The sequence below is a fragment of the Haemaphysalis longicornis genome, unplaced genomic scaffold, assembly GCF_048455015.1.
Source record: "Haemaphysalis longicornis isolate Haplotype H1 unplaced genomic scaffold, Haemaphysalis longicornis Haplotype H1 scaffold_5, whole genome shotgun sequence".
NCBI lineage: Eukaryota > Metazoa > Arthropoda > Arachnida > Ixodida > Ixodidae > Haemaphysalis > Haemaphysalis longicornis.
This window is the reverse complement of record NW_027526385.1, coordinates 12,083,386-12,111,144: the sequence shown is the minus strand read 5'-3', so window position 1 is coordinate 12,111,144 and position 27,759 is coordinate 12,083,386. Positions and strand designations below refer to the sequence as shown.

At 46.1% G+C, this 27,759-nt stretch overlaps 1 protein-coding gene across 1 annotated transcript in view; it reads right to left on the bottom strand.

Moving 5' to 3' along the window:
• Positions 1 to 2,033: 2,033 nt before the first annotated feature.
• LOC144139049 (2-Hydroxyacid oxidase 1-like) overlaps positions 2,034 to 27,759 on the bottom strand; it is a 32,001-nt gene continuing 6,275 nt past the window's right edge. The window contains exons 2-9 of the mRNA XM_077671540.1: positions 26,048 to 26,199; positions 25,052 to 25,152; positions 21,833 to 21,990; positions 10,111 to 10,259; positions 9,132 to 9,223; positions 6,891 to 7,049; positions 4,392 to 4,461; positions 2,034 to 2,172 (exon numbers count right to left, since the gene is read on the bottom strand). Coding sequence (XP_077527666.1) covers positions 2,105 to 2,172; positions 4,392 to 4,461; positions 6,891 to 7,049; positions 9,132 to 9,223; positions 10,111 to 10,259; positions 21,833 to 21,990; positions 25,052 to 25,152; positions 26,048 to 26,199 — 949 coding nt within the window. The 3' untranslated portion in view covers positions 2,034 to 2,104. The remainder of the gene's footprint in view (positions 2,173 to 4,391; positions 4,462 to 6,890; positions 7,050 to 9,131; positions 9,224 to 10,110; positions 10,260 to 21,832; positions 21,991 to 25,051; positions 25,153 to 26,047; positions 26,200 to 27,759) is intronic.

The window sequence follows — 27,759 nt, the reverse complement described above, 5'->3', positions numbered from 1 at the left end:
GCCACCTAGTAAGGGGACCGACTGAGAAAAGATATCACTAAGCATACTACGATCCAATCTCGACATTATTTTGCCGGGTTTAGCTAAAATGTTCAATAGCGCTTACCACCCGGTAAATACGGAGATTTGTTTAAAAAATCAATATTGCGGCAGTTTACGAAAATGCCGACCAGAGTCAACGAGTCATGGACAATCGCAGCGCTTCCTATAATAACTTGTGTTTCAAACAACTATTACGAAAGCGAATTACTGAGTACCTAATAAAATGTACCATTTAAACAAAAAGAGAAAGAGGCTATGCCCAAAGAAATGGACTACGTGTGCGGGGACTTCCGCTACAAATATTATTAAGATCTGCTTGAACGTACAGAAAATTGTCATTGGTGTTTCCTTCGACATCTACCACATTTTGATTCTGCAGATCATTAAATATAATAAACTAAAACGCTATGGTTTCTGCAACAATACACTATACTTTTTCCGAAGCTTTCTATAATCGCGTAAGCGGTATGTTTAGAATGACGCAGAGTGCTCCGCCTTTCTTTCCATAATGCATGGTGTCTCACACGGCTCCATACCGGTACCTATTTTCTGCTCACTGTATGTAAAACATCTTCCACGTCGTATTATTGAGCGCCAACTATAATCAACGCTCACGACACAGTGTTGCTATTTTCAGGCAAGAAAATTACGCATCTTTGAGAATGAGAAACTCAGTAACGAGACAAAATGTCTGCTATAATGAACTAGCATTAAACTATCCAAAACCAGGTATGTCTTACTTCCCAAACAAGCAAATTACAAAAATCAACCTAAAGCATTGTTACATGGGAGACGTGGTGTATATACAGTATAGGACAGTATTTACAGTCAGTGCGCAATCTCAGCTGCAGACCAGTATAGCCCAATTTCCCTAACGTTGAAGCTCGACATCTTCCCCGTCGACTCTTCGGCTACCCACCAAAAACCACCGTGTTGCAACGCATCGCCTTCTTTGCCTCTTCCAAATACAGGCCACCCGTAACACAATCCCCGCAGCAGAGGGGCCGCCCCGGTGCTCACTCTTATAACTGGCGTACGGCTGGTGGTAAGTCTTCATGCAAGAAGCGTGCTCACTGTCCGTCAGCTTGCTTGTCGTGGGCGATGTCGGGCCAAACTTCGTAGTAGTAGAGCGAGGCAAACTTCGTAGGTTACCACAGTTACCTGGCGGATGACTCTGTGGGGCCCAGTGTAGCGAGTCATGAGCTTCGCGGAGAGATCCACGCGCTGGGCGGCGTCACCAGAAGAAGCAGTGAACTACGCGGATACACCGTACTGTGCTCTAGGTCGAAGCGGGACTTTTGAGCTACTTGCGAATTTGACAGGCACACGCGGACAGCTTTTCGGGCTGTCCTGCCCCTGGACATGGTGCCGCTCGCGTACTCGGTGGATGGGGCGGCAGAACCAGGTAGAACGGTGTCTGTGGGCACGATTAATTCACGGCCATTCAGTAGGTGGAAAGAACAATATCCTGAGGTGTTATTAAATGACAACTTACAGGAGCACGTTGTGTACGGAAGTGTGACATCCCGATCAAGATGGTCACCCGAGACACAGGCGGTTCAAATGTTCAGTAAGTCCGCTGGCTTGCGGATGGTATGCGGGGGTTACTATTTGGCGAGTCGTGCAAGAGCAGAGAGTGTCGTCGGATGGATAAGGAGGAGCATCCTCTGTCCGTGAGTATTTGCTGTGGAGCACCGTGATGTGGAATGACATCTTTTAGAAGGGTGACAGCGTACTGCGTCGCGTAGTCGGCGGCAACCGCAATGTATCTGTTGCCAGACTGCGATAACCGAAATCTACCTGGTAGGTCTAAGCCACGACTGGCTTTATAAATAGCTTGCCCATATAATGCTAGCCTATTCCGCTTAGCGAAGTTGTTTTTGCTTGTTTGGCCCATTACTTTCTACCCGACCCCCCTGCATCAGCTTGCAGAGCATTTCATTCCCATTTCTTCGTGACAGCAGAAGTAAACAACAAAATATCCGCCTGTGTAGTTTTATTGCGTAGAGCTCCATAATGCAAGGCAGTGCGATAAACATCCTTGTGCGTTACATCCAGTGCGTCACATCCTTGAGAATCGTTCCTGTTGAACCACCATTCCAGAGTGAAGTTCGCCGACAGACCGGCAGCCTGCGAAAAAGAAGTTCATTTTCAGGAAACACCAAGCCGAACTAACAAATGGACAACATATTAATCCCTGGGCCACCCACCTTGTGGGTACAACCCAACATCATCGACCCAGCAACCTCATCATCATCATCACCTGGTCGTTCGTTCAGAACGTCCAACGAACCACACTAAGTGAATGCAGTTTTCACGAAATATTTAGTCAGTAAATTAGCATTCTCTATCTAGGAACTCCTCCGCCTTTGTTACTCATTTAAATATTATGAAGAGTTTTGTCCTTTAAAAACCACTTGCGAAATCTCAAGCTTAGGTTAAGTGGTTCCTGTGGCTTTTGGTACCAAGACCGGAGAGGCGAACGTACCTAAGATTCCGGCTTTTCGTCGTCTACTAGAAGACGGAAGGGGCTTCAAAATAAGCCTTCGATAGGCCACTCAACGCTTCCACGAAGCGGTAGCCGCTAACGAGTATCATTTTCTCTCGTGCCTACTCTGGGTATCGGCACATACTTTAGACTTTTGAATACGCGTTAGTAGTTCCTGAACTTCTCGGCCCGCCTTTTGGAGCGATATTTAGTGCTGAGTACAGTTCACCTCAGTACGGTACACAGAAATACACAGAGAGGACAATAGAAATGCCCGAGTGGCTGCAGCGGCCCCTGACGTTTTAACGAACCACAAAGGAATAGACGAAAACGTAATTTTGTTGTTTAGTTCAATGCAAATACGTTGTCTGCGAGTACAATGTTTTTTCCAGACAGACAACGCTGCTCACGAGCGTAGCGGCAAACGCACAGACCCAATTCCACCCACTCTCAGGTCTGCTGAAGCAGTCGAGATGATGTCATCTTGTGACTGCTGGAACGTCAACGGCAGCTCGTCCGAGGAAGTCCGCGCAAATTGTACGGTTCGTGCAGGAATAGGCAGCTACGCGTCAGTGGCTGCAGGCTGCGTCTCCTCTCCGGGAAGGACAAGAACCCACCCCTGCGAAACAACTGCGCCCTCTATCGGTGTTTTGCGAAGATGCTCCTAACCCTGCGTTCCGCACGACCTTCAACAGGCACATGAAAAGGCTGGACCAAGAACAGCTCCGCTTTGAAAAATCGGCATCTATGTTGGCGCCATATCCCACCCCGTGGTCGTCGTCATTGTTTCATAACGCCATGGTATCTTGGGTACCATAGGAAACGTTTATGCTTTGAATAAACTGCTTCAGAGTTATTAACGGGACAGGCGACCTATTTCTGTTCAGTGCAGGCTGTCTAGCTCATGTGAAAGCCAGCGTTTTATGTACCGGGGTAACCGCAAAAAAGTTCTAGATATACAGGCGGAAATAATTTAAATTTTGCACTAAAATTAACGAAGTCTTAAATGTGGCGCTATCTGGTGTCTAAATGTGACACTACCTCATTTTTTGTACAAACAATTCCGTCGATTTCAACGGGCGATTCAAAAACCACATGAAGGAACAGAAAGGTTGCCATTATTGTTGTTTTAGCCGGGGGCGAGTTTTGAAATGCCTTTGTCATAGCTACCAGCATTTCTTTGGGCCGGACACGCCGGACTCGTTGATTTATAAATTCTGATTTCAAAAGCTCTAGGCCGCTACCAGCAAAACCGGTTGAGGTTGACGTGCTTTAAGTGATTTCCTTTTATTTGGAATGAAGAAAATATACTCGACGAAATCGGTTGTCTGCCCCTTTGAACAAAGCATAAACGCACAAATAGTTTGAATAATACGAAATACTGCAGCGTCTCAATAACAATGGTGCCAATCATAACCGAGACTACAAACACTTCGTGTCTTAATTCTAACAATAACAGGCGATGCAGTGGCGACTGATCAGATACTTTCTGTCATTGTTCCTATGACGTCATAGGAGCTAATTGGTGCGACCGCTGGCCGCCGAACATAGGCACTATAAAAATGCCTGTAGGATTTTAGTGCGTCTGCTTCCGATTGATTCGGGCACTTGAATGCTATCGAGGAGTGAACACATTGATAAATCTATTTTTACTGCTAGTGCCTATTACGTCATTGACGATGTCGTATACTGGAAAATTCGGCTGGTTTAAATATATTTTTTTCTTGTCTTCGTTAAGGGAAGCCAATGTCTTTCGGGACCGGAATAAAGTCGCGTTAGTTACCAAAAACGCAGTAGCTGCAGATAAGAAAAAGTTGAATTTTGTCTTCATCTTTCGTTTAAATGGAAGACGATTGCGCACCCATCAATGCGATTGCGCGATCCAATTCTGACCGCAAGATCTGGAGGACCTCGGACACTCCTTCTTCACCCTGCAAGTAAAAAAATGGCACTTTCAATAATGAAGTATTTACACTACGTTGTAGTAATTCTGAAGTCGACTTATATGGCCATATTGGTCAGCTAGTTTGTTCGCTTGATTTATTATTGTAGCGCAAGAAGTCTCCGGCAGAACTACGACAGTGACTGGTCCCGCTTTCTAGTTTAGGGCACTGTATTATAAGAATCAAATTTTAGCAAAAAGAGGAAAAAATAACGTTTTACCGCGCAATAAAATAAACATTACCTATGGAGATATTGCGAAAGCCTGCATTGAGAATGAACGTGACGTTGAGTCTATATAGTAGATTCAATCCTAAGGTCCTCTACACCCGCACGACCTCCATCCCTCACAGGTGCAAATGAGCTAGTTGTGTACATTGGCCTACTTCTTTTTCTTCGTTTGGTTAATCTGTACGTGTCAGAGGCAACTTTGCTTGGACATACCGTATTTTCCCGATTACAACGCACCTCGATCGTAACGCGTAGGTAAGTTTACGTACAAATACTTAAAAAATACTTTGAAACCTATTCTACCGCGCAGATGTAAAAGACCTGGAACAAGGATCCTGCAAAAGGACATTTTATTTGACGCGTGCAACTTCGGCAGCAGAAATCACTTGTAATTGATAAACTTGTTTATCCAGCTCCTGCTGGAAATAACTGAGTAGCTTGGAACATCGAAAGTGTTTGCAATTTTAGATGTCTTGGCTTTTACAATTTTAGACGTGACATGCTAATTGCAGCTGCAGAAAAATGTGCAACCGCTGGCGCAAGTATGTCCATTGAGGAATGGGTGCCACGATATTTAGTCACGTGATGTTGAAAAATTGTTTTTGATTGGATTGAGTGGTATTTTGGGAGCATTTTATGTCGATGGCAATGCTGCTGGCCGCGTTGAAGCTTGGTTAGGTTTTGGTCCCAATTGTAACGTGCACAGAAATTTGAAGGCTATAATTTTAGCAAAAAAGGGTGTGCGTTAGAATCTTGCAAATGCGGTAATTGATGCCATCAACAAAAATGAGGTCGACTGCATCCCCTATAGCCTCGATCATTTGGTTTGCAGACTTGGCCTTGGAATTCGATGAATAAAAAAGTTTTGTTGAATTTAGTGAAAGAAACCTCGCTAGAAGAAGAAATTAGACACCTCGATCTATGGCGGAAATTGTCCTGCAGCGAAGGGTCTCGTCACGGTTGATTACAAGCTAACGCCCGGCTGACATACATAAAACGTACTTTCCGCTTTTGGCAAGGATGTTTTGTTGAGGTCATCGCCGGGGTAGGCGCTATACTGTAGGCCAATGGCGAGACCAGCCATGTGCTTAATTTGACTACGCTGGACACTACGCAATGCAGGAACGGCATTTTCATTTTCTGATGCAAGTCCGCAGGAATCTCCAGTATCGTATGCCCTTTGGTTACCAAGGTGCGAGATGTGTTTGCGGCCGTAGACACCACCATAATGGCGCCTAAGTATCATACTCTCCGACCATGCAAAACCAAGGGAGCACGATCTTGCGTATTGTCACCACTGGAAAAGCGAAATTCCGCCGAATCCCAGCGTTTGCTTTCGAGCATAAGCAATCTAATTTATCACACACTATTTCACACCATTCAAGCGCAGCCTAAACTTTGACGATTTACACCAATCGTTTTTCCACAATAACTGCGCACGCTACTCGCCCACATTCCGGGGAGCCATGCTGGCAGCTGAGGAGCTCAGCTCCGGTCTGCCGCTGATTCTTCTGGAATGGCATCATTCCCCGCTTTGCAGCGTGAGTTTGTTTTCGGTATGAAGCTTCGTAATGAGCAAGCATGTGCTGTAACTCCACTAAAGAGAAACGCTGGTGCAGATGATGCGGGATGTGGCGGAGGTCAAGTCAAGGGCAGTGTAGACAGTAGTGTGTGCGGACCTACACTTAGAAGTCAGTCAGAGGTTACAGCGACCACTTACAAATTACGACGGCAGTGTTGACAGCAGCGTGTGCGGACCTACACTTAGAAGTCGGTCAGAGGTTCCAGCGACCACTTACTACTGACGACGTGTTTAGAGATTGTTTTTATAAGGGCAGCTCGCCTCAGTATTTCGTTCGCCGTAAAGAAGGCGTATGATTAAGAGATAAAAACGTCTGCATCGTCAATTTCTTGTTCCAGCGGGGCGCCCAGGCAAGATTTTCGTTCGTTTGTTTTTTTTTGACGTGACAAGCTGCACGTTTTCTCCTTCCGTTTGCTTCAGAATGAAATGGAACCTGTGTTTGAGTGGACTCGCGCTATACACACTGCAAACTCACTCCTTTTACTGGTTATACATAGATGCACTCACTAAAACGTGTTGTTGGGCGAGCCGGTTCGTGCGGAATGGCAGGCACAGCACCAAGAAGTCATCTGTTTTGCACTAAGCCTCCCATGGAGATGCACTCACGTTATAAGCCAGGCCGAAGATGACAGGCCTGCCGACGAATACAGCCCGTGCTCCCAGCGCAAGTGCCTTGACCACGTCGGTGCCCTGACGGACGCCGCTATCCATGTACACCTCGCAACGGTGGCCCACCGCACGCACAATGTCCGGAAGCACGTCTATCTGCTCGCGCAAGAAGCAACGAAAGGGTATCGCAGCTTTATAGCGGAGCGCAACTAACGCCTTGCAGTGGTGCTAATTACTGAGCAACAATTATATAGTTCGACTTGATTCGAGTTGAAAGCAAGTGAAACACATGAAAACACGCCAAATATACTGAGGGGTATATGCTTTTGCTTGCGTTTCCAGGGACCATCTGGCCATTTCAGGCAATCGAGTACAAGTGCCACGAGGGCACGAAATGAAAGAAAATATCACCAGGACATGCACTAACCTGTCCTGATAACTTACTGTCTGGTAATCCGCAACTGGGGGTACTGTTAAGACAGCAGGCCTAGTGAGGCGGCGCTGATACATGTGGCGCTACTCTAGCCGCTCCTTTGTAGCCAGTGTAAGTTTAGGAGATTACTTTAACTGTAGCCCTTGTTCTTTAGTGAAGCTTTGTGCACTAAAAAAAGAGCACTACCTACGAGGCATCCAAACAAACACATTTGCCTACCCCACTCGAGCCCACATTCTGTCCCCCACCCTGTACTCCTCGCAATGCCGCTTCTGCGAGGCTCCGGGTACCCTCTACCATATCATGTGGGGCTGTGATAAGAACCTACCCCCTACCCTCCCTGCCCTTGCCCTCCCCTGAGCAGTGCGAGAAAGAACTGTCCAGCTCGGACCCTGACGACCTGCTTTGGCTGGTAGAGGGAGCCCAAGAATCCGGACGGACTCAAGGGGTCCTGGAATGAGGACTCTTTCATAGGATTGACTGCTTCAGAGACACGTTTATTCCTCCTCTTCCTCTGGCGGTAGCCGATGTGGAGCTGCATGCCGCTCTAACTTCCATCGCGCTTCTAGCGAGGACTGCTCGCCCGTGCTCAGACTGAGCACGGGCGAGCAGTCCTCCGGAAGATTGGTTGGTCCATCGAACCACAAATACCCAAGCACCCTCTACCTCCGCCGTGGAGGGAAGCGCTCAAGACCAAGCCCCTGTCGCGCAATATGCAGGCCGGAAGGAACGACGAGAGGCGTGCCGTGCGGGCACAGGCACTCGCCCGACAGCTGGAAGCAGACCCCCGGGTCCTCTACGTGGACGCCTCACTTCCCAGCACAGCAGCAAAGCAGTGGCCGCCGTCACGACCATCGACAAGCTGGTGAGCAGCGCGTCGGTGAGGACCACGGACCCCAGCCAAGCAGAAGAGGTGGCCATCGCTCTCGCCCTCACGCACAGAGACGTGCATACGATCGTCACAGATTCCAAGACGGCTTACGGTAACTACCGCAAGGGGATCGTCTCCCACGCGGCCCTAGCAATTCTCGCAAAGCGCAGCCAACCGGGACGAGACGTAGAGCTCGTGTGGGTTCCGGCACACTCGACAGTGGAAGGCAACGCTCTCGCCGACCACTACGCCCGCGAACTAGCAGACCGGGCCGAGGACGAGTCGGAGCTACCGCACCCAGTTACGAGCTACCGCGAGATTACCACGCTGTACAGGAGCGCCGGGTGCAGGCTTCCCGTGCCGCACCAGGAACTCGACCGCAAGCAACAAACAATAGTGCGCCGCGCACAAGCGGGGTCACTGGCGCACCCAGCTTTATTGAACAAGATGTTCCCGTCAGAACACGACCCCATCTGCCCGTTCTGCAAAAAGACTGACGGCACCCTGCCGCACATACTGGCGGAGTGTACTGAGCTCAAGAATCCCATACCTTCCCTCCCCTTCCCCTTCCCCCCCTACCCGAGCGATGGAAGATCTTGATGTCCAGCCCCGACCTGTCGACGCAGCAAGAGCTCGCGTCCAGGGGCCAGGAGCTATTGGACTCATATGGGACTCGTGAATATGGTTCCACCCCGTCTGACGCCTGCGAGCGTCACCTGAAATGGGCTCAGCGAAAGTTGTTTCTCTCTCTCTTCTAGCGAGGGGCAGATCAACCTTTCAATCGTCATTATGATGATTATGACGATGACGATGGACCACTCTTGACTGGCTTAAGTATGAACTGGAGCTTGGTAGCCACGATTGCATGTCAAGAAGGATTGAAAAGAAAGTGCAACAGGGGATTTCGGGGACAGTGGCGATGGAAGAGGCTTACGGTTGCAGGAACACCGTCGAGTTCTCGGCCGCCGTGGTTGGACACAAGAATAGCCGAAGCTCCGTGGTCCAGTGCTAGGATGGCCGATTCGACTGCGGAGTGCGGTGAGTATAATTACAACGGCGTAATAAAGTATCTGCGACACATAACATCCCTGGTTCATGACGCCCGGCGCTTTAAAGGAATTCCTCAGAGCACTTAGCACTTAAGCCTGCTTACATGTTTAGAAGGTGAACGGGTGGCGATATTTATTAGCGACTTGCTTGCTACTACATGGTATTTGCCAATCCCCAAAGAGGGCATGCGTCTCGAAGAAAGAAGCAACAACGACAACTTTTGCTCTGTCTCTTGCAAAGCGCTGTGATAGCGCGGTGTTAGCGCATTGGGCTGCTGTGTAAAGAGCCGGATTTAAATCCCATCGGGTTAAATATGTTTTTCACCGTTGACAGCGGCGGCCGTTTTTTTGACCGAACAACGACAGCAACCAATACCACAACAACAGCGACGACAGTTTTCCTCAGAATGGGGCATTTAATGATTTCGCCTGAGCAAATGACTGGACTAAGCTGCGCTCGTTTGTAATGCGTTGTGCAACGCACCCTTTTACACTGAGTCCTTCGCATACGGAAACTATTTCTTGCGCAGTATATATATGGCCAAAACCTGAATATAGAGCAAAGCAGGCAGTTGACAAGAAGGTTAGACAGTCGTCCCATGAAGTGAGCCTGCATTTTGCGTGATCACTGCACGGCCATCAAAAATTCAAGCGCCGCCGCAGTGAGAGCAATTGTTCGAAGACGTGTTACCTCTCCACGACCTGGTGCTTAGGTTTGTCTTGAAAGTCGATCAATAATCGTGGAGCAAACGGTTACAGAAATGCACTCGGGAACGGGCGCTTTGCACTGTTCAAACATTTTAGCTAGTGGTTATAAACGTAAAGCCCGTTGACAGTGTACGCTTAACTCCGGTAGACACGTACCTGTCAGTACCCCCTTCACTACAATGGGTAAGGAGGAGATGCTTTTGAGCCAGGCCAGTTCCTTCCACGTCAGTGATGGATCCAGTATCTGTTGGGCCAGGGCTGCGCCACCGGAGTTCGAGAGTTCCGCCTCGCTGAAGTTTGCTGGCCTTTGCAGAACGAGGAGAGGCGACACAAGCAATCGATAAGTGAATTCAACGAACGCGTGAGGGAGTCCGCAACAGCGCGGCACTGTATAAAAGGTGTTAGTATCCAGGTGTTAATCCAGGTGTTAATCGAATGTAAGCAGGTACTCAGATCACAACAGACAATAGCTTTCTCTTCGGAAACATGACGATATGAAAGCGGCAACATTTCTCCAAATTATTTTGTTCCAAAAAAACGACACCTGTAGTGGATGTGATACTGTAAAATTCTGTGTTCGCAGTTTCCTTCAGACAAAATTTCACTAAATCGTATCTGGATGCGCCTGTTTTGTTACGAAGCTATATTACACTGCTTCACTGTGCATAACGTAAACTTAAGACCAAAAGCAAGCACTGACACGTACGAAAACAATAAAAATCATACGAGGAGCAATACCCGCCTCAGCAAAATAAACAGCTCAAAGAGAAAGTGTTTAAACATACCGAGTTTTGTGCGCGTATCCAGAAGTAAAGACGTGGTAACCAGTGCCACTCAATTGCATAACGTTTACCCAACACTAGAACTTCGGTTTTGCTAAACGGCACTTCAGCTGTGTGTGATTCCGGACAAAACGGAGCCTCAGAAGCCCTAAAGAGCACTTCCCTGGGCACTCACACTGAAAAGGTTCAGGTCGATGTAACGACGGATTCATTTTTGATAGGCGTAGAAAACTGCCGGGCGATGACGGCGACGTTGTCGATACTGAAAACGCAAGCTGTTCAATATTTTGTTGATGCTGCATCGTGATTTGATTGTAAATCTCGTTCGCATCGCCCTGGACGTTTATGTATATGGCGTCATGATTTTTCTTTCTGAATCGATGGCTGTCTGTTTTTTTTTTGTTTTTTTTTTGCAGTTTAGTGGATCACGTCGGTTTCTTCGTTTTATGTAAACCAGCAGGTTGATCCCTGCTGGCGGTGCACTTGATTAGAACAAATCAAAGACTCTTTCTTAATGGAAAGATGGTTAAAAAGAAGCTTTCTCCCACGCCACCTGAGTCAAAGCCCGAAACCGAAACTGCTTCTACCGTTCTAGAACGGCGAATCGGCTCTCATCCCCAGCTTTCTGGCTGAAAATTCCGACCTCTCAGGAGCTTAGCGAAACCACTTAAGGAAAGTGATATTTGGAATGAAGGAAGAAATCAACGCGGAGAAGAAAACTCTAAAAGAAGTTTCCAGTATTCTGAATGGTTTTTGTGTTTCTCTGTCAAATCTTAGTCCCCATGCATTTGTATGGGATAGTCTTACGGCTGTGGAACTTAGTCGTGCAACGTGCTAGACTTGAAACTGCGCACAGAGCAATTTTTAACCCCCCAATATTTGCTGCGCGGAAGAACTTTCCGTTTCGCTAAATAACTACAGCGTAATCACGGTTGAAACAACTACCATGAGCGGGAAAGCTGCACATGTGGTTGGATCCCGACAACGGGAAGCATTTTTTTTTCTTGATGGACTTGACGTGCCCATGTGGAATCCTATTGTGTAAAGCTGGCTTTCCTGCAGTGCGTTTAGGGCGCAACTATTTCGATTTTAGACTGATTTCAGACTCTGACGACATTTGATTTCGACCATTGAAAGCTTCGCGTTTCATCTATCCTTCACATCACCCACGATCATCATCATGGTCAAAGAAAGTTGGTTTTCCTGCAACGCGTTTTGGTGTGGACGGTCACCACCAGTGAGGTGAAGCAAGCTTCGCTTTAAACGAAGCTTCTAACATCAGTTTTGTTTCTGTATAGCGCGAGTGCTGGATCTGTCGGCTCGTCGTACCCCACTCCTGTGACCATATGATCATTTTAGTGTGGATGGCGTTTAAGCCTTCCTAGGACGATTAGATGGATATAAAAACTGTTCACTCTGTTAGATGTCTTTCATTTGGACACACTCGCCTGCAGAAATGTTCATGCACAGCAAAGGGCGAAGCCTAACGTTAAGTATGGAGATGTAGCGTCGTCAACCACTAGTCCGAGCTAGACGTGCATGACCTTATGTGGCACATCGTTATGGTTACATCGTGTTAAGCGTGAACATAGAAAGTTCGTTCTTCAACCGGTAAATGTTGGTAAAACTACTCATTGCACTCACTGCATACCTCAAGCGGCGAATACCTGTTGACATTTTAAAGGGGCACTGCACAAAAATTTTGCATCCTAATTGTTTAGTTTTTTTGTTGTTGTTGTTGTTGCAATAAGTAGCTACTGACCTACTTATCACGTGTCCAAACCTCATTTGCTTCAGCACGTGGTAGTTATTTAATTAGAGACTTTTTTATTGCGGCCAGTTGTAGTTTCGGTTTCAGCGGGTGCGGGAAAACGTGGCATTTTGTATTAAAAAAAGAAAGGGCCCATCTCCCCGCGAGGGGGACTCGAGTAAATGCGTCGCATGGGGGGTGGGTGTATTGCGTTAACGTTTAGTGTTTGGGGAGTTGGTGGTAGTGAATGCGTTGTATCAGCAGCTTCTTTACGTAGTTTGAATGAGTCACGGATATAAGGCGCGTTCGTAGCCTTTCATTCTGTGTCGGTTTTGTGGCGCAGTTGGAAGAGCACCATGTACCTCGCGTTCCGCCCACAGGTAGTGAATGCGTTGTATCAGCAGCTTCTTGACGTAGTTTGAATGAGTCAAGGATATAAGGCGCGTTCGTAGCCTTTCATTCTGTGTCGGTTTTGTGGCGCAGTGGGAAGAGCACCATGTACCTCGCGTTCCGCCGACAGGTAGTGAATGCGTTGTATCAGCAGCTTCTTGACGTAGTTTGAATGAGTCAAGGATATAAGGCGCGTTCGTAGCCTTCCATTCTGTATTGGCTTTGTGGCGCAGTGGGTAGAGCACCATGTACCTTGCGTTCCGCCCGCAGGGTCGTGGGATCGAAACCAGGCGCCCGTAAGTAATATTTTTTTATATAGTGTAGGGGGAGGGGTGCGGACCTGTTGTTGAGAGCGAGGAGGGTAGCGTGATGCGGGAGAGGTGGAGTGGGGGAGAGGGCGCACCTGGAATGGCTGTTGCGGACGCCGAGGCACGCCGACAACGCCGGGTGACATCGTGAGTTAAAGAAATGCTCTGCATCTAAAAAGCTGTCCACGTGACCATCGGACCGATATCAAAGAGTAGAGTTGCCGCAGCACTCTTGATGCCGCGTCACCGGCAGTTTCTGCGAAAGCCCCTACGTACTGATCTCGTCAGCCGCTTAATTAAAAAGTGGTCATGGACGTGACGCATTCGCTGCTAGTGCGAATTTCTGCCGCGGCTAGCGAACGACGCGCGACGATAGAGAAAGTGGGGCGCCGGGACAAGCCGGCAGATCGGCCTACAGGTACGCCTACAGATGTGTTAAGCTTGACACCGCGGCGGATATCCGATTGCCGCTTTCGTTAGCGGTGTAGATGACGATTTTAACACGACAGTGTTTTATGCCTGGGTAGACAAAGCTCACCGACGTCATATCCGTCACGGAAAGGACAAAAAGACATCACCAGAAAAAGTTCCATTGGTGCGGTGGCGCTGGGTTTCAAGCCCACGATCACTTTGTCCGCAACGAGAGGTGTGAAACGCTCTACCGATTGAGCCATGAAATCTGCCCAGGTAGATGTACGAACGCGCCTGATGTCCTTCCCTGTAACTTGTCCATTCAGATGGTGCTGCCGTCTAGGAAAGGTGAAGCGAAGTAGTGCGTCATGACGCTAATGAGCGCCGATAGTTGGCGCCTCGACAAAGCAGCGTGTAGCAGCGGTAGCTGCTGTGTTTACCCGTCCGTCTCCTATGCGGAACCAGGGTGTCGAACCGGAACCGGAACCGAACCGAAAACCGGAACCGAACCCGAATTTTTGCCCGGAACCGGAACTGAACCGGAACCGTATTTTTTCCGCCATTTTGGCACTGAACCCGAACCGGAACGAATCGAAGGAACCGTTCCGAACCGGTTCCGGGGCTTCAAAAATGTGATTTCTAGTTTTCCAGTTCGGTACCCTACCTTGCGTCTGAAGATATTTTGCCACTCCCCACACAGAACCATGAAATATTTTGCGTAGTCTGCAGTTCCCAAGGCCCATCATGTTCTCTTCTAATTATTTCCCTCAATTTAATGTAAAGTTGTCCGTATATACTATCAGTTTGCATTAGGCACTGCCCATCTCTCCCAATTATCTTTTACGTTTAGAATAACTTAAGTTATAACGCATATTACGAGGCAACATATCATGGAATATTCTTCATGGTTTCTCTACATGGTGTTTAAATAGCGTAAAGTTTTTAATGTCTTGTTAATTCGCATGCATCCCTGTCCGCTTGTGAAGGCCTTCAGGGACACCATCAACAATACATCCATATCTTCCACTTATAGTTTGAATGGGAAGTTATATACAAACAGCACTCAGACACAAACACTCGCAGTTCTCAAAATTAACGTAACTTTTCTTGTATACAGTGCCGTTGTGTCTTTTGGTTCCTGCTATAAGCGAACCTGAGATTTAAAAAAATGGGGAATCCTAATTTCCACTTTTAAAGTATATTTGATAGCATTTTTATGTTATCTCGAATCTGCTTAACCTTACACTGAAGAGGTGAATGGATTGAAGTCGATTAGTGCGGGTTAGCGGGTAGACTCGCCACACCCCCTCGCCACATCGCCTCCCCACACCCCCTGTTTCGTGGACCACGCGTGGCTTTCGTCACGGAGTGGATCCTTTAAAAGAACGCTCCGTCCACCTCAGCATCACTTGGCAGCGGAGGCAGTGAACAGAACGGTCGCCTGATATTCGCCTTCCTATTTCACAGGTTTGAATATTCTGCAGTAATCTTTGTTCGCTTACTCAGTGACTTTTTCTGTTGCCTCTGGTGCCAACCACCCAGTGTCATTGCTATTGTGCGCCCTTGTGTATAATCCCGCATTGCTTTGGTCATGAAAACTGACATTGCTGACCTAAGACGCGAGATCGGTATTTCGAAAAGAAGTAAGGGAAATGCAGAAAAGCTACGAGGAAATTAAAAAAGAATATGAAACCACTAGGAAAGAAAATGTGGAAATGCAAAAAAGCTGCGAATTATTCAACAAAAGCTACGAGGAAATGAAAGAAGAATGTGAAACTACAAGAAAAAAAAACGCAGCTTTGAAAGTTTCAAGTTCGACGTTGTCATGATAACGGAAACCTGGTATACGAGTGACACAGAAGTACTGCGCCTTTCGGGCTTCAACACGTTCTTTTTAAATAGGTCCCACCGCGAGGTGGGGGTGTGTTACAGCTTGTGTCTACACAGCTTTCTTGTAGTACAATGAACGAATTTTCGACAGTTACGACAGATTATGAAGCTTTAACGGTGCAATGTAAAAATGCTATTTTTGTTGTTGTGTACCGCCCCCCTGATGGAAAACTCGAAAATTGTTTCGCATTTTTAGAAGACCTTCTCAATTTTGTTTCGTCTTATGATTTACAAATAACTGTTGGTGGGGACTTTAACATTAACATATTACAGGCAAGCGCACATTCGCGTGATCTAGAGCTCCTTTTCGGTTATTTCGGATGCATGAACGTGATCAAAGAACCGACTCGTATGGGCCGTGTTTCCCAAAGTCTTATTGATGTATTTATAACCAGTGATACAAGTAGCAGTACCGTGTCCGGTGTGATTGGTGTACATATAGGTGACCATTTACCTATATATATGTTCTCAATGCACACTAAAATACTAAGATGTAAGCAATGCCCCGAATCTTTCGCTTTTCACGATATTAATCAGAATACTTTGACTACTTTTCGCCAGAAAATTCCCTCTATTTGGTGGAACCCTTTACTTCTGTGCACCACTGCACATGATGCCTACGATACTTTTCTAGAATCATATAAAGATGCATATAAAAAGTCTTTTCCTTAGATTAGTTATGGTCAAGAAAAATAAGAATATAAGGAAACCATAGCTTACAGACGAATGTCTGAAGATGATCCGTAAAAAAGATTTATTGTACCATAAGTTTGTAAAAACAAAGAACAGGGACGATTTTGTAGCCTTTAAAAAGTACCGAAACTTTGTGACAAAGTTCTTACGCTATACTAAAAAAATGTACTTCGAACATGTGTTTTCTGAGGCTTCCTCCCGGCGTGATGTCATGTGGCGGGAATTGAATAAACTTTTGCACCCACTTACCCCCCGTAACGACGACTTTGAATTGACAGTAGATAATAAACCACTCAAGGGTCAAGAACTGGCAACCAAGTGTAATCACTATTTAACGAATGTTATGCAATGCTGCCACAATGAAAGCGCTATGAGGTTCCTAAAAGATGCTAACCCCCCCAGAGCCTTTTTTTCTCCGGTAACGCCTCAGGAAATATGGTCGATTTTCTTGTCACTAAAAAATAGCAAGGCCATAGACATCGATAGGCTTCAGATTCGGCCTATTAAGTTTGTACTGGACCTGCTTCTATCGCCGCTTAGCCATATATATAACTTATGCCTTACTACTGGTGTTTTTCCAAAAAAGATGCAGCAAGCTAAGGTCACGCTACTGTTAATATCCGGAGACAAAATCAATTTTTCCAATTATAGATTGGTTTCTGTACTTCCAGTTATTTTAAAAGGCTAGAAAAAGTAATCGCGAAACACCTTGTGTCCTTCTGTGAGAAACACTCTATTATATCATCAAAACAGTTCGGTTTTCGTAAACATAAGTCAACGAATTAGCTTTATTAACGCAAAAAGAATTAATAATCCAGGAATTTGAAGAAAAGAAGGTAACTTTAGTTATATTTATAGACTTTTTCAAAGGATTTGATAAAATTAGTCATTTAACATTGCTTTAAAAATTACAACATTATGGATTCCGGGGGCTTTACTCTTTCACAATCTTATTTAAGTAACCGGCAACAGGTCGTAGCAATAAAGGAACACAACTCTTCTTCACAAGAAGTAAGGGCTGGAGTTCCACAAGGCAGTCTTCTAGGGCCAATCCTGATCAATATTTATATGCATGATATCGTAGAAATTACTGACATTGCACATTTTATTATTTACGCAGATGATACAAGCATTTTCTTTCAATCATGTGATACTACTCAGCTTTTGCATTTAGCAAATATAACCCTCCAAAAGCTTCACAAATGGACTAAAGCAAACTCGTTAAAAATAAATACTAAGAAAACTAAAGCGGTGTTATTTTCACCAGCTCAAAGATCTGTTGACAGAAACCTCAGTCATCGGATCTGAAAAGATTTGTATAGTTAGTGAAATAAAAATATTAGGCATTGTTTTTAATGAACATTTAAAATGGGATGCCCATGTCGATCACGTCTGCATTAATTTATCTCGAGCGTGTGGGGTGCTTTGCAGGTTACGGCCTCTGGTTACATCAAATATTAAACTTATTCTTTATCATGCTACATTCACAGCTCACATCAATTACTGCAGCCTTGTATGGTTAACCAGTTCCGCAAAAAATATTCATAAGCTGCATTTATTTCAGAAAAAGGCCATTCGACATATCGCAACTGTACCATATGACTCTCACACCAACGAACTATTTCTGCAGTATAATTTGCTTCCTGTCCAATGTATCTAGAACTTTAATCTTCTAACAAAGTATAAAAATAGCTTGCAACACAACGGTGTAGCATATCTAAGTCGATGTAGTTTAAGAAAACCGTTGGACGTACCGTACGAAATTAGGGGAAGGAGTACATGGTTCGTGCCGTTTTCAAGAACGAATTATGGCAATGATAGGTTGCAATCCCGAATTGCCCGCCTTTTAAATAACCTAGCCGAGAGTGACATAGCTATAAATACAATTTCTAAGTGAGACTTAAGGAAAAGTTTACTGCTGAACATAGAACATTTTTAACTGACAATCTATTAAGCGTTGTCTCTCGTGAAAACCTTGGTTTAGCCAAAATTACTTGCAATATTTTTCAAGCGTTTTATTGGCATTGTCTTCATTCCCTGCAAACTTTAGCATCTAAAAAGTACCGTACACTGATTTTTGCCAATATTCTGTGTATTTATTTATGTGGATACTTCTGTAGTGCAGATTTTGATGAGTGTATGCATACCTGTATGTAACATGACTTTTTCTTCAAGTTTTGTCTTTTGCTTTTTTGTGTCTACACAGGTTCCGTACATATCCAATATTTCTCTTTTTATGTACCTGTGTACCCTGTTTTGTTTTGTAACCTTTATATGTATGTATGTACCTATGAGTGTCTATATGCGTGTATGTATAACATTTAATAAGTATCTTTTACAAACTGTGAGCTATAGTGCTTTTTAATGCTTTCTTTTATGTTTGTATGTAATATCGACATGTTAAGGCGAGATTTCTTTTTCTTAGGATTATTTCCTGTGCGTATGCTTTAAACTCCTGTTTCTGCTCTGCCACGCCAACCGTAAGGTGCAAACACCTCGTCAAGCTGCAGTTTTGCAGCTTTTTGTGTTTGTCCTCGAATTTCTATGTACGAAATGCTCAATAAAGTTGAAGTTGAAGTTGAAATTAGTTAGGTGAGTGAATGAGCTAATGTGAATTATTGGGACTGGTGTGTTGATGAATTTTGATTAAAAGAATTAGCGGGTCAGTTAAGGTGGATTTGACGGTCGGACCAAACATGATATCTTTGGGGTCCTTGGCATTTGGAAATTTTGCAGCGTTCTCCTTCCCGACCAATCAAAAAATTTTGTCACGCACAAAGTAGCCGCAAAGTTATGTGAAGACCGCCCGAATGCTATAAAAGGTCTTTCTTTATGCCCGTATTGCGCTATTATGTTGTTGCTATATTAAAATTGACATCTCGGACTAAAGTTAATAACTCATTGCCTAATGCATATTGTATATTCATCAAAGAGTTTTCAAAACGTGTGTATATATGAGGGGAGACAGTTGGAAAGAAACTAAACTCCAAGAAAAAAAGGGAGGGACGATCAACTGGTTTGACGCAAGAGCCGCCCGATAGCATTCTTCAGTACCTTCTCTTTGTGTTACCGTTCTGCAGTCTCCCACAGGTGTAGCATCTCAACCACCGAACACAGCACCCTCTAAGCTGAGGAAGCGGCGATAGCACATGCGCTTAGCCAAAGCGGCGTCAAAACTCTCATAACAGACCCTTAGCAGGCGTGGCCCAACTTTGCCAACGGTCGATTGCATGTTACAACACTTCCGATGATCAATCAGAAACCACCAACGAGACCAGTCACGATTGTATGGGCGCCAGCTCATACTGGCATCCACGGCAAACAAGATCATCAACCTCGTGGTTCGAGATTTGACTCGCTTAGCCGGCGCTGATGAAGCCCGGCCCGAGTGCATGCATCCTGCAGTCACAGACCAAGAAGTTACTCAGCACTCTGGCCTCTTCCATAGAACGTACTCCTCCCCGAACAAACCGCTACCGATTAACCAGGAAACATTACTCCGCACCCTGTGGGCATACACCTTCCCACACAACGCCAGACTTCACCTCTTTGACGGGACACAACTTTCTCCATTGCGTTGCTTCTGTTTCTGCTTCGCTTTTGTGGCTTTTTTTGGATGGCTATCAAATGCGTTCTATTCTGCAACTTAAGGAAAGCCGGCAAACAGCCGCTACACCGCTGTAATAACGTCATTCAGCGGTCGAAGAACGCGAAGACCGGGAAGGAGAGAAAAATATTTTGAGCAAGTTTCTATGTTATCTGACGAGGAGAGAACAGTAATTTTTGGCTTAGGCACATTGCGACCCCATAGTATAATGCGTTGCTTGACTGCTTTCTGCAAGCACTCAAGATTAAGACAAAAGTTGAAAAACGTGTTGCAGGGTCGCTTTAGTTTGGCGAAGACAAAATATTTGGACAAAGAAACCTTCATTATGAATTTGTTGTTATGCCGATTTGATGAGGAAACGAAAAACAAGCAAAAAAAATTAACAGAAAAAAACACGCCTGCTTTTTTTTTTCTTCGAACCCGTTTGAACCCGTTTGAACCGGTTCGAACGGGTTCGAACCGGTTCGAACCGGAACGGAATGGTGTTCTGGAACTGAACCCGAACCGAACCCGAAAGGCTTGAACCCGAACCCGAACCGAACCCGAAAAAATTTCGGTTCGACACCCTGTGCGGAACGTCGCTCACCCAGCACAACCACAAAACTGCTGCCGACCCGCAAAACATGCCCCTTTCGCTGTAGCGTACTGTGACTTCACCAAAAGATTTGCTGACAACACGTTCGGTTTCGTTCGCATGGTATGCGAGCGCCTGGGGTTTCAATCGGATTTACGCAATGCTTCGGTGCGTGTCACCCAGTGTCTAAGGTTGATGCGTCTAGCGGTGTCATACCGACGAAGTAAAATAGCGATGTGCAAGTTCATATCGATGCACAATAAACATTCAAATGGTATTGTGAAGGCACATTTTACTTTTGTATTTTACCGATTCCTATGAAAGAAGGATCAACCACATTATTTAATGCGATCTGCCATCGCATCATTACCTCATTTCTCGTATGTGCTGCCTGGTTTGCGAATAGAGTCCCATTTCGTGCACTGGTAACAAGCTATCGCTCGAGCTGCCGGTGCCACTTGGCGGCCCTGGCCGCCACCGGCGCAGCGACCATGCGGCTCGCTCAGTGTGCTTTTCGTGTCCCCGGTGCGTTTTCGCGGGTCCAGTGTAGTAAAAAGCAATAAAAATAAAGTGCCTGGAATCGCTGTAGAACTTAGGTTGGCGCCAGATTCTCGATGATCTAACGAAATCCCGACGTGTCCGACGCCAACGATCGGATCATTCGTTTCTCGACAGCAGAAGTTAATTCGAGTCGACGAGAAACGCCGGCAGTGCGGAAGCGGCCAGCACCAACTCATGACGCGTTTCGATGTTGTCCATTTATTCAACATCCAGAGAATATCGATTGCGCTAGGTCCTCCGCTAGCTGCTCGGTTGCCTTTCGCGCACTTTAAAAGTGATTTGAAATATGTTGTAGGCTGTATTTGCCGCTGATATTTCGCAGATGATGTATGTGTTCGCCCCAGGCTATCTCCGAAGTTATCTCGCCTTCAAAATTCTGGGCCAGCACCTCTTTCAGACCTAAGAACGAAACATTAAGGCCTCAGCTCCGGCGCATATCCGACGGCTGCTTCTTATTCTAGCCAATCGGTACACCCATTCTCTGCGTATCAAACCGGCTTGCAATAGCTGGCCCAATGCACACTCAGACGTCCCGTTCCCTTTCACTTCGCTGGCACACCGTATCCACCTTGTATCAGAAAGATGAGAGAATGAGCATTGTGAGTGCTGTTCCTGCAGCATTATTTAAAACTGTTCTCCAGACCATTCTGTGTTCACTACTGGTGCAGAATCACACGGGTGACCTCCAAGTGCTTCAAGTGACCTCCAAGTGACCTCCAAGGGTTTACTGATGACAAGGTAGCGACCCATTGTTAAGTATTGTTTCCTAACTACGACAGCCTGTTCACCTGCATGTTTTAAATCTACGGTGAAGTTCATCGGATATCTCTCTGTCTGTCTGTCTGTCTGTCTGTCTGTCTGTCTGTCTGTCTGCCTGTCTGTGAATCAATCAAAGCTGGGAAGGCTGCCAACCTGAGATCCTCCGAGTACCGTTTGAGGTACTCCCCAAGCATTTCGGTCCTGGAGCCGGCAACGGGTGAGTCTGCCGTGAAGACGAGAGCCCGGTACCCGGCTTGTTGGGCACGCACTACCAGCCGCTGCGTCAGCTGTCGATTGTTCATGACGTAGATCTGCAATACACACCACAAAAATAATGCAGGACTTTTCACTGAATTATGAATGATTATTCACTTATTCAGAGTAAAAAATATTTGCCGTTATAAAAGCAGTAGAATTCCTCCTCATTTTTTAACATGATAGCGTTTTATGCCGGAATGCACGAAGATCTGACTGACGTCATATCCGTCATGGAAATGACATCGCCAGAAAAACACGGTTGCTCCAGCCAACGGGCGGTACCAGGTGTTTTACTGACTCCGCTACGAGCTGAAGCGCGGAAACCGAATGAATGCGCAATGTGTCTTTCCTGTAACCTCCTCTATTTTGATGGTGCTACCGTCTAAGAATGGGGACGCGAAGTAGTGCATCACGGTGCTAATGAGCGCCGACAGTTGGCGCCATCTGAGCTCGTCGCAGCGCAACCGTCTGCCGTACACTCCACGGATCAGGGACACAGTGGGCGCACATTTGCGAAAGCGACGCGCCAGCAGGTTGTCGCTCACCAAGCACATCCACAAGACAGCCCCGCAAATCATGCTCTTTCGCTGCAGCGGACCGTGAGTGCACCAAACGGCTCGCTGACAGCCCGCTCGGTCTCCTTCGCATGGTTTGCGAGCGCGTGTGGTTTCGTTCGCGTCTACGCAGTGCTCCGGAGCATGCAATACAGTGTCTAATGCTGATAAGTCTGACGGTGCAATACCAACAAAATATAAATAGCGGTGTGCAAGTTGATGTCGATGCAGAAATAACATTCAACTGATCCTGTGAAGGCACATCTCACTTTCGTGTTTTAGCAATTCCTACGAGAGAGGGATCAACCGATTTTTTTTTCCTCTCAGCTGTAACATAGCCAATTTCGTCTTGGGGATGGTACTTAGCCTACAGACTTAGCTTGCGAGGTCCTACTGGTAAATAAAGACGAGCTGGAGAAGGCGCTCAATAGTATAAAAAGGGAAAAGCCACAAGACAAGAAACAACAATTAAAGATCATCTAAAGAATGGCGGCAAGACTGCATTATAAAAGTTCAATAGCTCGAAATTTTCCCCGAAACTGGAAAACGCGAGCCAATTTGCATTCTAGAGAATCTTGATGTCAAAGAGCGTGGGAATTACATACCCATCTGTCTACTCTTCACTGCATGCCGGATGTTTACAAAGATGCTATTTAACCGCGAACGCGGCAGCCTTGAGTTACAGCACCCAAGAAAAGAGGCTTGATATAGTGCAGGCGGCTCATTACATTAATTTCAGCGAGTGATACAAAATAATGCACTCCCTTGCATGGTATTTAAAGACGGAACAAAGCATTTAACACTGCAAACACCACCACAGCACTGCAAGCCCTGGAAAACTTGAGAATGGAGGAGACTACATAAGAGTCTTAGATTACACATAAAGAGATTTACCGGTAAGATAATCCTCCTAATAAAGTCTGAAAACTGCCCGATAAGAAATGTGGCAAGACAAGGGGTCCTATCTTGTACAAGTCTACGTAACATCGCGGAAATGGTATTCAGGAACCGTGAAAAGGCGGAATCTGTATCAGGGATTAATTGGGAAGATTTGAGCCACTTTATCCTTGAGTCCGACATGACCTTGTTCAGTCAGTCTCTAGATCACACTAATAAGCTGATTCCGGATCTGCATTCAGGGTGCTTCGTCATGGGGTTAAAGGTAAATATCAATAAATTATCGGTGTGAAATTGTTATGCAGAAAGCACCCTCTTCACCATAGGTAACAATGCTAGTACAAATGGACAAGTATAAGTATAAGTATAAGTATAAGTACAAGTATAAGTATAAGTATAAGCACGAGAAAGAAATACGGAGCTGAAAAGGTAGAGGCCCCGTACACGCGGCAAACACCGTACTGGGCTACCCATATCATCAATAAAAATGGTGCACAACCAACGTGTATTGCTGGTATTCAGATCTTTGTATAAGTTCTTTTTTTTCAATTAACTTGAAACACTTCTTCAAGGCTGAGTGTTTATTATATCAATACTTCTCCCACCAATGCCCGCAGCAGAACTCTGTGGATCGGAACATTTCTCCTGTTCTGTATACTGTGGAATGTAGGGCCAACCCTTTTGAAGAGGAGACAATCATGCACTTATATTATTTATTTCAATAACTAGTTTCTGTACCTGTATAATTATAAATAGGTGTCTGTCCTTGTGTACATGGTTAGCCGGGTTTTGCCGAGCTTTGCCAGCCGCGGTATTTACCTGGTTCTTGTGTGCCTTGTAATTTCCCATAAAGGTTTTTTCCCATTCTCAAGGGCCAATAAACATGTTCTAAACATGAGGAGAATCATTAACGAAGGAAGCGCAAAGCTCTAGAGGGGAGCAGGATAGGGTACGGGTCTTCAATATAACGCGAGAAAGGTCGAGCGACTTAACAAGAAATTAGCAGTGGCTTAGCTCGGCTATGCCAGGATATACGTAGCGTGAGGTAAGGTTCAGCTGGCAATTCTTAGGTTCCCTGGTTGTCAAGGATTAGCTGATTATCACGCTTACGGCTGCTAAAACGATTTCCAATCTAATACTATCCAATCCAATCTAGTCCAGTCCCGTCCAGTCCAGTCACTGCTCCTCGCGCACGCGCAGCACGGCTCTCCAGGAACCATGCGAAACCTCTATCAAGCGGCTCCGGAGTACCGTCCGACTTGGCTACTGTGCAACGGAGGCGCACAACTGGGCACGCGCCGGCGCCAGTGCGTCTTCCACGGCTATGACGTCACTCCTCTGGAATGCGCGCACCGGCGAATGTGCAGACCCAATTATATACACACCCGTACTCCAATTGGATTGGATTTCCAATCCAATACAATCCAATCTATTCCAATCCAATCCAAATCCAACCCAATCCAGTTCAATCCAATTCAATCCAGTCCAATGCTCCTCGCGCTTGCGCAGCACGGCCCTTCAAGGTCCGCGCGGAACTGCTCTACCTAGGCCAGTGTAGCTTACGCTACAAAATCGATGTCGGGACCCGTTCTGGACATTCTTTCCTCTATTTTCGCGTCTTCACATCCTTCTACTGGTAGCATGTAGAGAATGATCGCCTTACCTGAAACCATCGCAAACCGTTGGGTGCAGCGTCTCTGACGTCCTCCATGGATGTGGTGCTCGACAAGCTGAGGACCATCACGGTGCCGGCCGCCCCCGCAGCTGGTGAGGCAAAATAAATGCTCTGGTTTTCTTGGCAGAACAGAGAATAGAGCCCTGTTTTAGGCTTCAAGAGTGCTTTGGCATATTATCACATCCTCAGTGTCTTACTGTAAGTGCTAGTCTTGCATATACTTTCAAAAAAATTAAACTGCTTGCATTCCCAAAGAAAAACAACGTCGCAGCGTCCTATATGCTACGTGTCACGCGATCCTTCGAACCATTCGAGGAACCTACGGACCCCCGTTCGAGCCTTGCCAACCCCATCACGTGCCCGCAGTCATCCCACGACCCGCGACGATCTTCGGCATCTCTGTAGAGGTTTATTTTTCTCTTTATCCCTGTCTCGTTCTCCTTTTCGTTCTTTCTTTCTTCGATTGTTTCTTTCCTTCTTTCTCTTCCTTCGATGTTATTCTCTATCGATCTCTTTTATTCCCCGCCTTCTGTGTTGCGCTTCTTCCCTTTTTCCTTCTTTTTTGTACCTCTTTATTTAGACATATCCACAGTGATTTTGCCGCATGAACTTGTAGACTTGTCGACATACACTGTCAAAGAGGGACAGTTATGTATGACCCAATATACTAGAATATACAGAAGTTAGTTGAAGTGAGAAGTGAAGACTCAACCAAATTGCTGCCATTTCTTTTCTGTAATAAAGTTTTCTTCTTCTCTCTCTCTCTCCCTGTCTCTCTCTCTGTACCATTTTTCTTCTCTATAGCGGGTCACATCTCCTACCATGTTATATCTAGGCCACTGGAGGTGTTGAAAGACTAGTGACGGTTCACACGACGTTCAAATCAGTACATAAATACCATTATTTTCCCAAGGGGCTATGCCACGGCGCTCATGCTACCGAACTTGTTATACAAAACCTGGGCATATTTCATGTACTGTATACCTTTCGCCGTGGCCAATTCCCCGTCTGGGTGGGCCATCCTGTGCAAAGCAGTCGGCGAGATTCCAATGGGCATCGAGATCTTCTGGCCCAGCACACTGGTCTCAAGGTTTCGCTTGGCCACGCCCCTGAGCAGTCGAGGCAGCAGTCGCAACCTGTGGCCGAGGGTACGCAGAAATACTCACACTCAAACGTACAGCAAAAAAAAAACACCAGCTATGCGCCATAGTTCACCCGCTAGAAATGAGGCTTTACTGGATGGTGCAATGGCACATTGCCGGCCTTCTAGGATAAAACTGCTACACCCTCAGAGGCCAGAAGCGTATCTGGCCACCATGTTACAGTATTTGTCGAAAACGTCCCGTTTCATGAGGAGCCTTCGTCATGCGCTGGGCGTAAAAGGGCTGGGCTGATGGATGTATCATGAATACGTCATAGTGCTCTCAGTGTTCGGGGCATTGTAACTGGGTGACTAAGATATGTTAAGATTCAGACTAAGATGTGTAAATGTAAAGACTAAGATATGTAAATCGTTTCTGTGCGTACCATTGGAGTACATCTGGTATTTTTCTCGCAATCAGACCTCTCGCCTTTCCTTCATAACACCACATCTTCTTTACCCTTTCTTTTTAACGATTATTTGATTCCTTTAAGTGTAACGTAAATACCTTGCACTCGAGGGGAATAAAGTGGATAGCGATAACAAAATCAAAGTTTGCAGCGCAAGAACATCAAAGTGTTTTCCTCCAAACGGCTCCTATACATAAAAAGCTACGAAGAATCAATGTAGCAAAACTCGGCGTCTAAAAACTTTATGGGGGTAGGGAAAGAGGTTTGCTTCAACAGAGTTCTTCTGCCCGGTTGCTTACTTAAAAACATTTTCACTGGCCAATAGAACGTAAGTGTAGGCCTTCAATTCAAGTGTAATCGGTGTGGCCCTGCTTTCAGAAAAAAAAATCGTGCACCTGTCCGCCTGCCTACGACGGTAGTTAAACGCGAAGCTTTCTCGTGCGGGATTCCTTCGTCGTAGTCTCAGTTTGGACTTTGACTTGTTGAGCTTTGACTTTGACTCGCACGCAGTTTGGAATTTTGCTCGCAGCGGCTTTGACTTTGGCTCTTCCCCGTTTGAATTCGCACGAAGAAAGCTTCGTGTGCAACAATCGTTATTTGTTATTATTGGACGACGGAGTTCTGCTTCGACCGCGTCGGAATTTGCGCAATCTGATAAACGTCTGCTTTATAACGTGAGGGACCCAGGTTCCATTCCGAACACGGGAAGCAGTTTTTTTTAAGTGCAATGCACTTCTTAAGCGACCCTGAACCTGCGTCCACCGGCGATGTCCGCGCACGTGGAGATGGGCGCGCGCAGCCTGGCCGCTGACATAGCACATACCCACGTGGGGGATTGGCCAGGAATCTCCTCGTCTTCCTTGGCAACGGGGGGAGACGGGCGCGCGCTGCCTGGCCGCTGACATGGCACATACCCACGTGGGGGATTGGCCAAGAATCGGGCGTGAGAAGGGCTAATACACCTGCTTAAAGGAGTACTGACACGAAATTTCAAAGCTGAGATCCGCTCTAGCAATCAAGTACAATGACAACACAAATAGGTGTCTGTGAATAAATGCATCTTTCTTTGTAGTTGTGTGTGTATGTGTGTGATCTCTCTTTCGCGAACATTACCGAACCGCGCAAATTCAACTCGTGCATTCGCA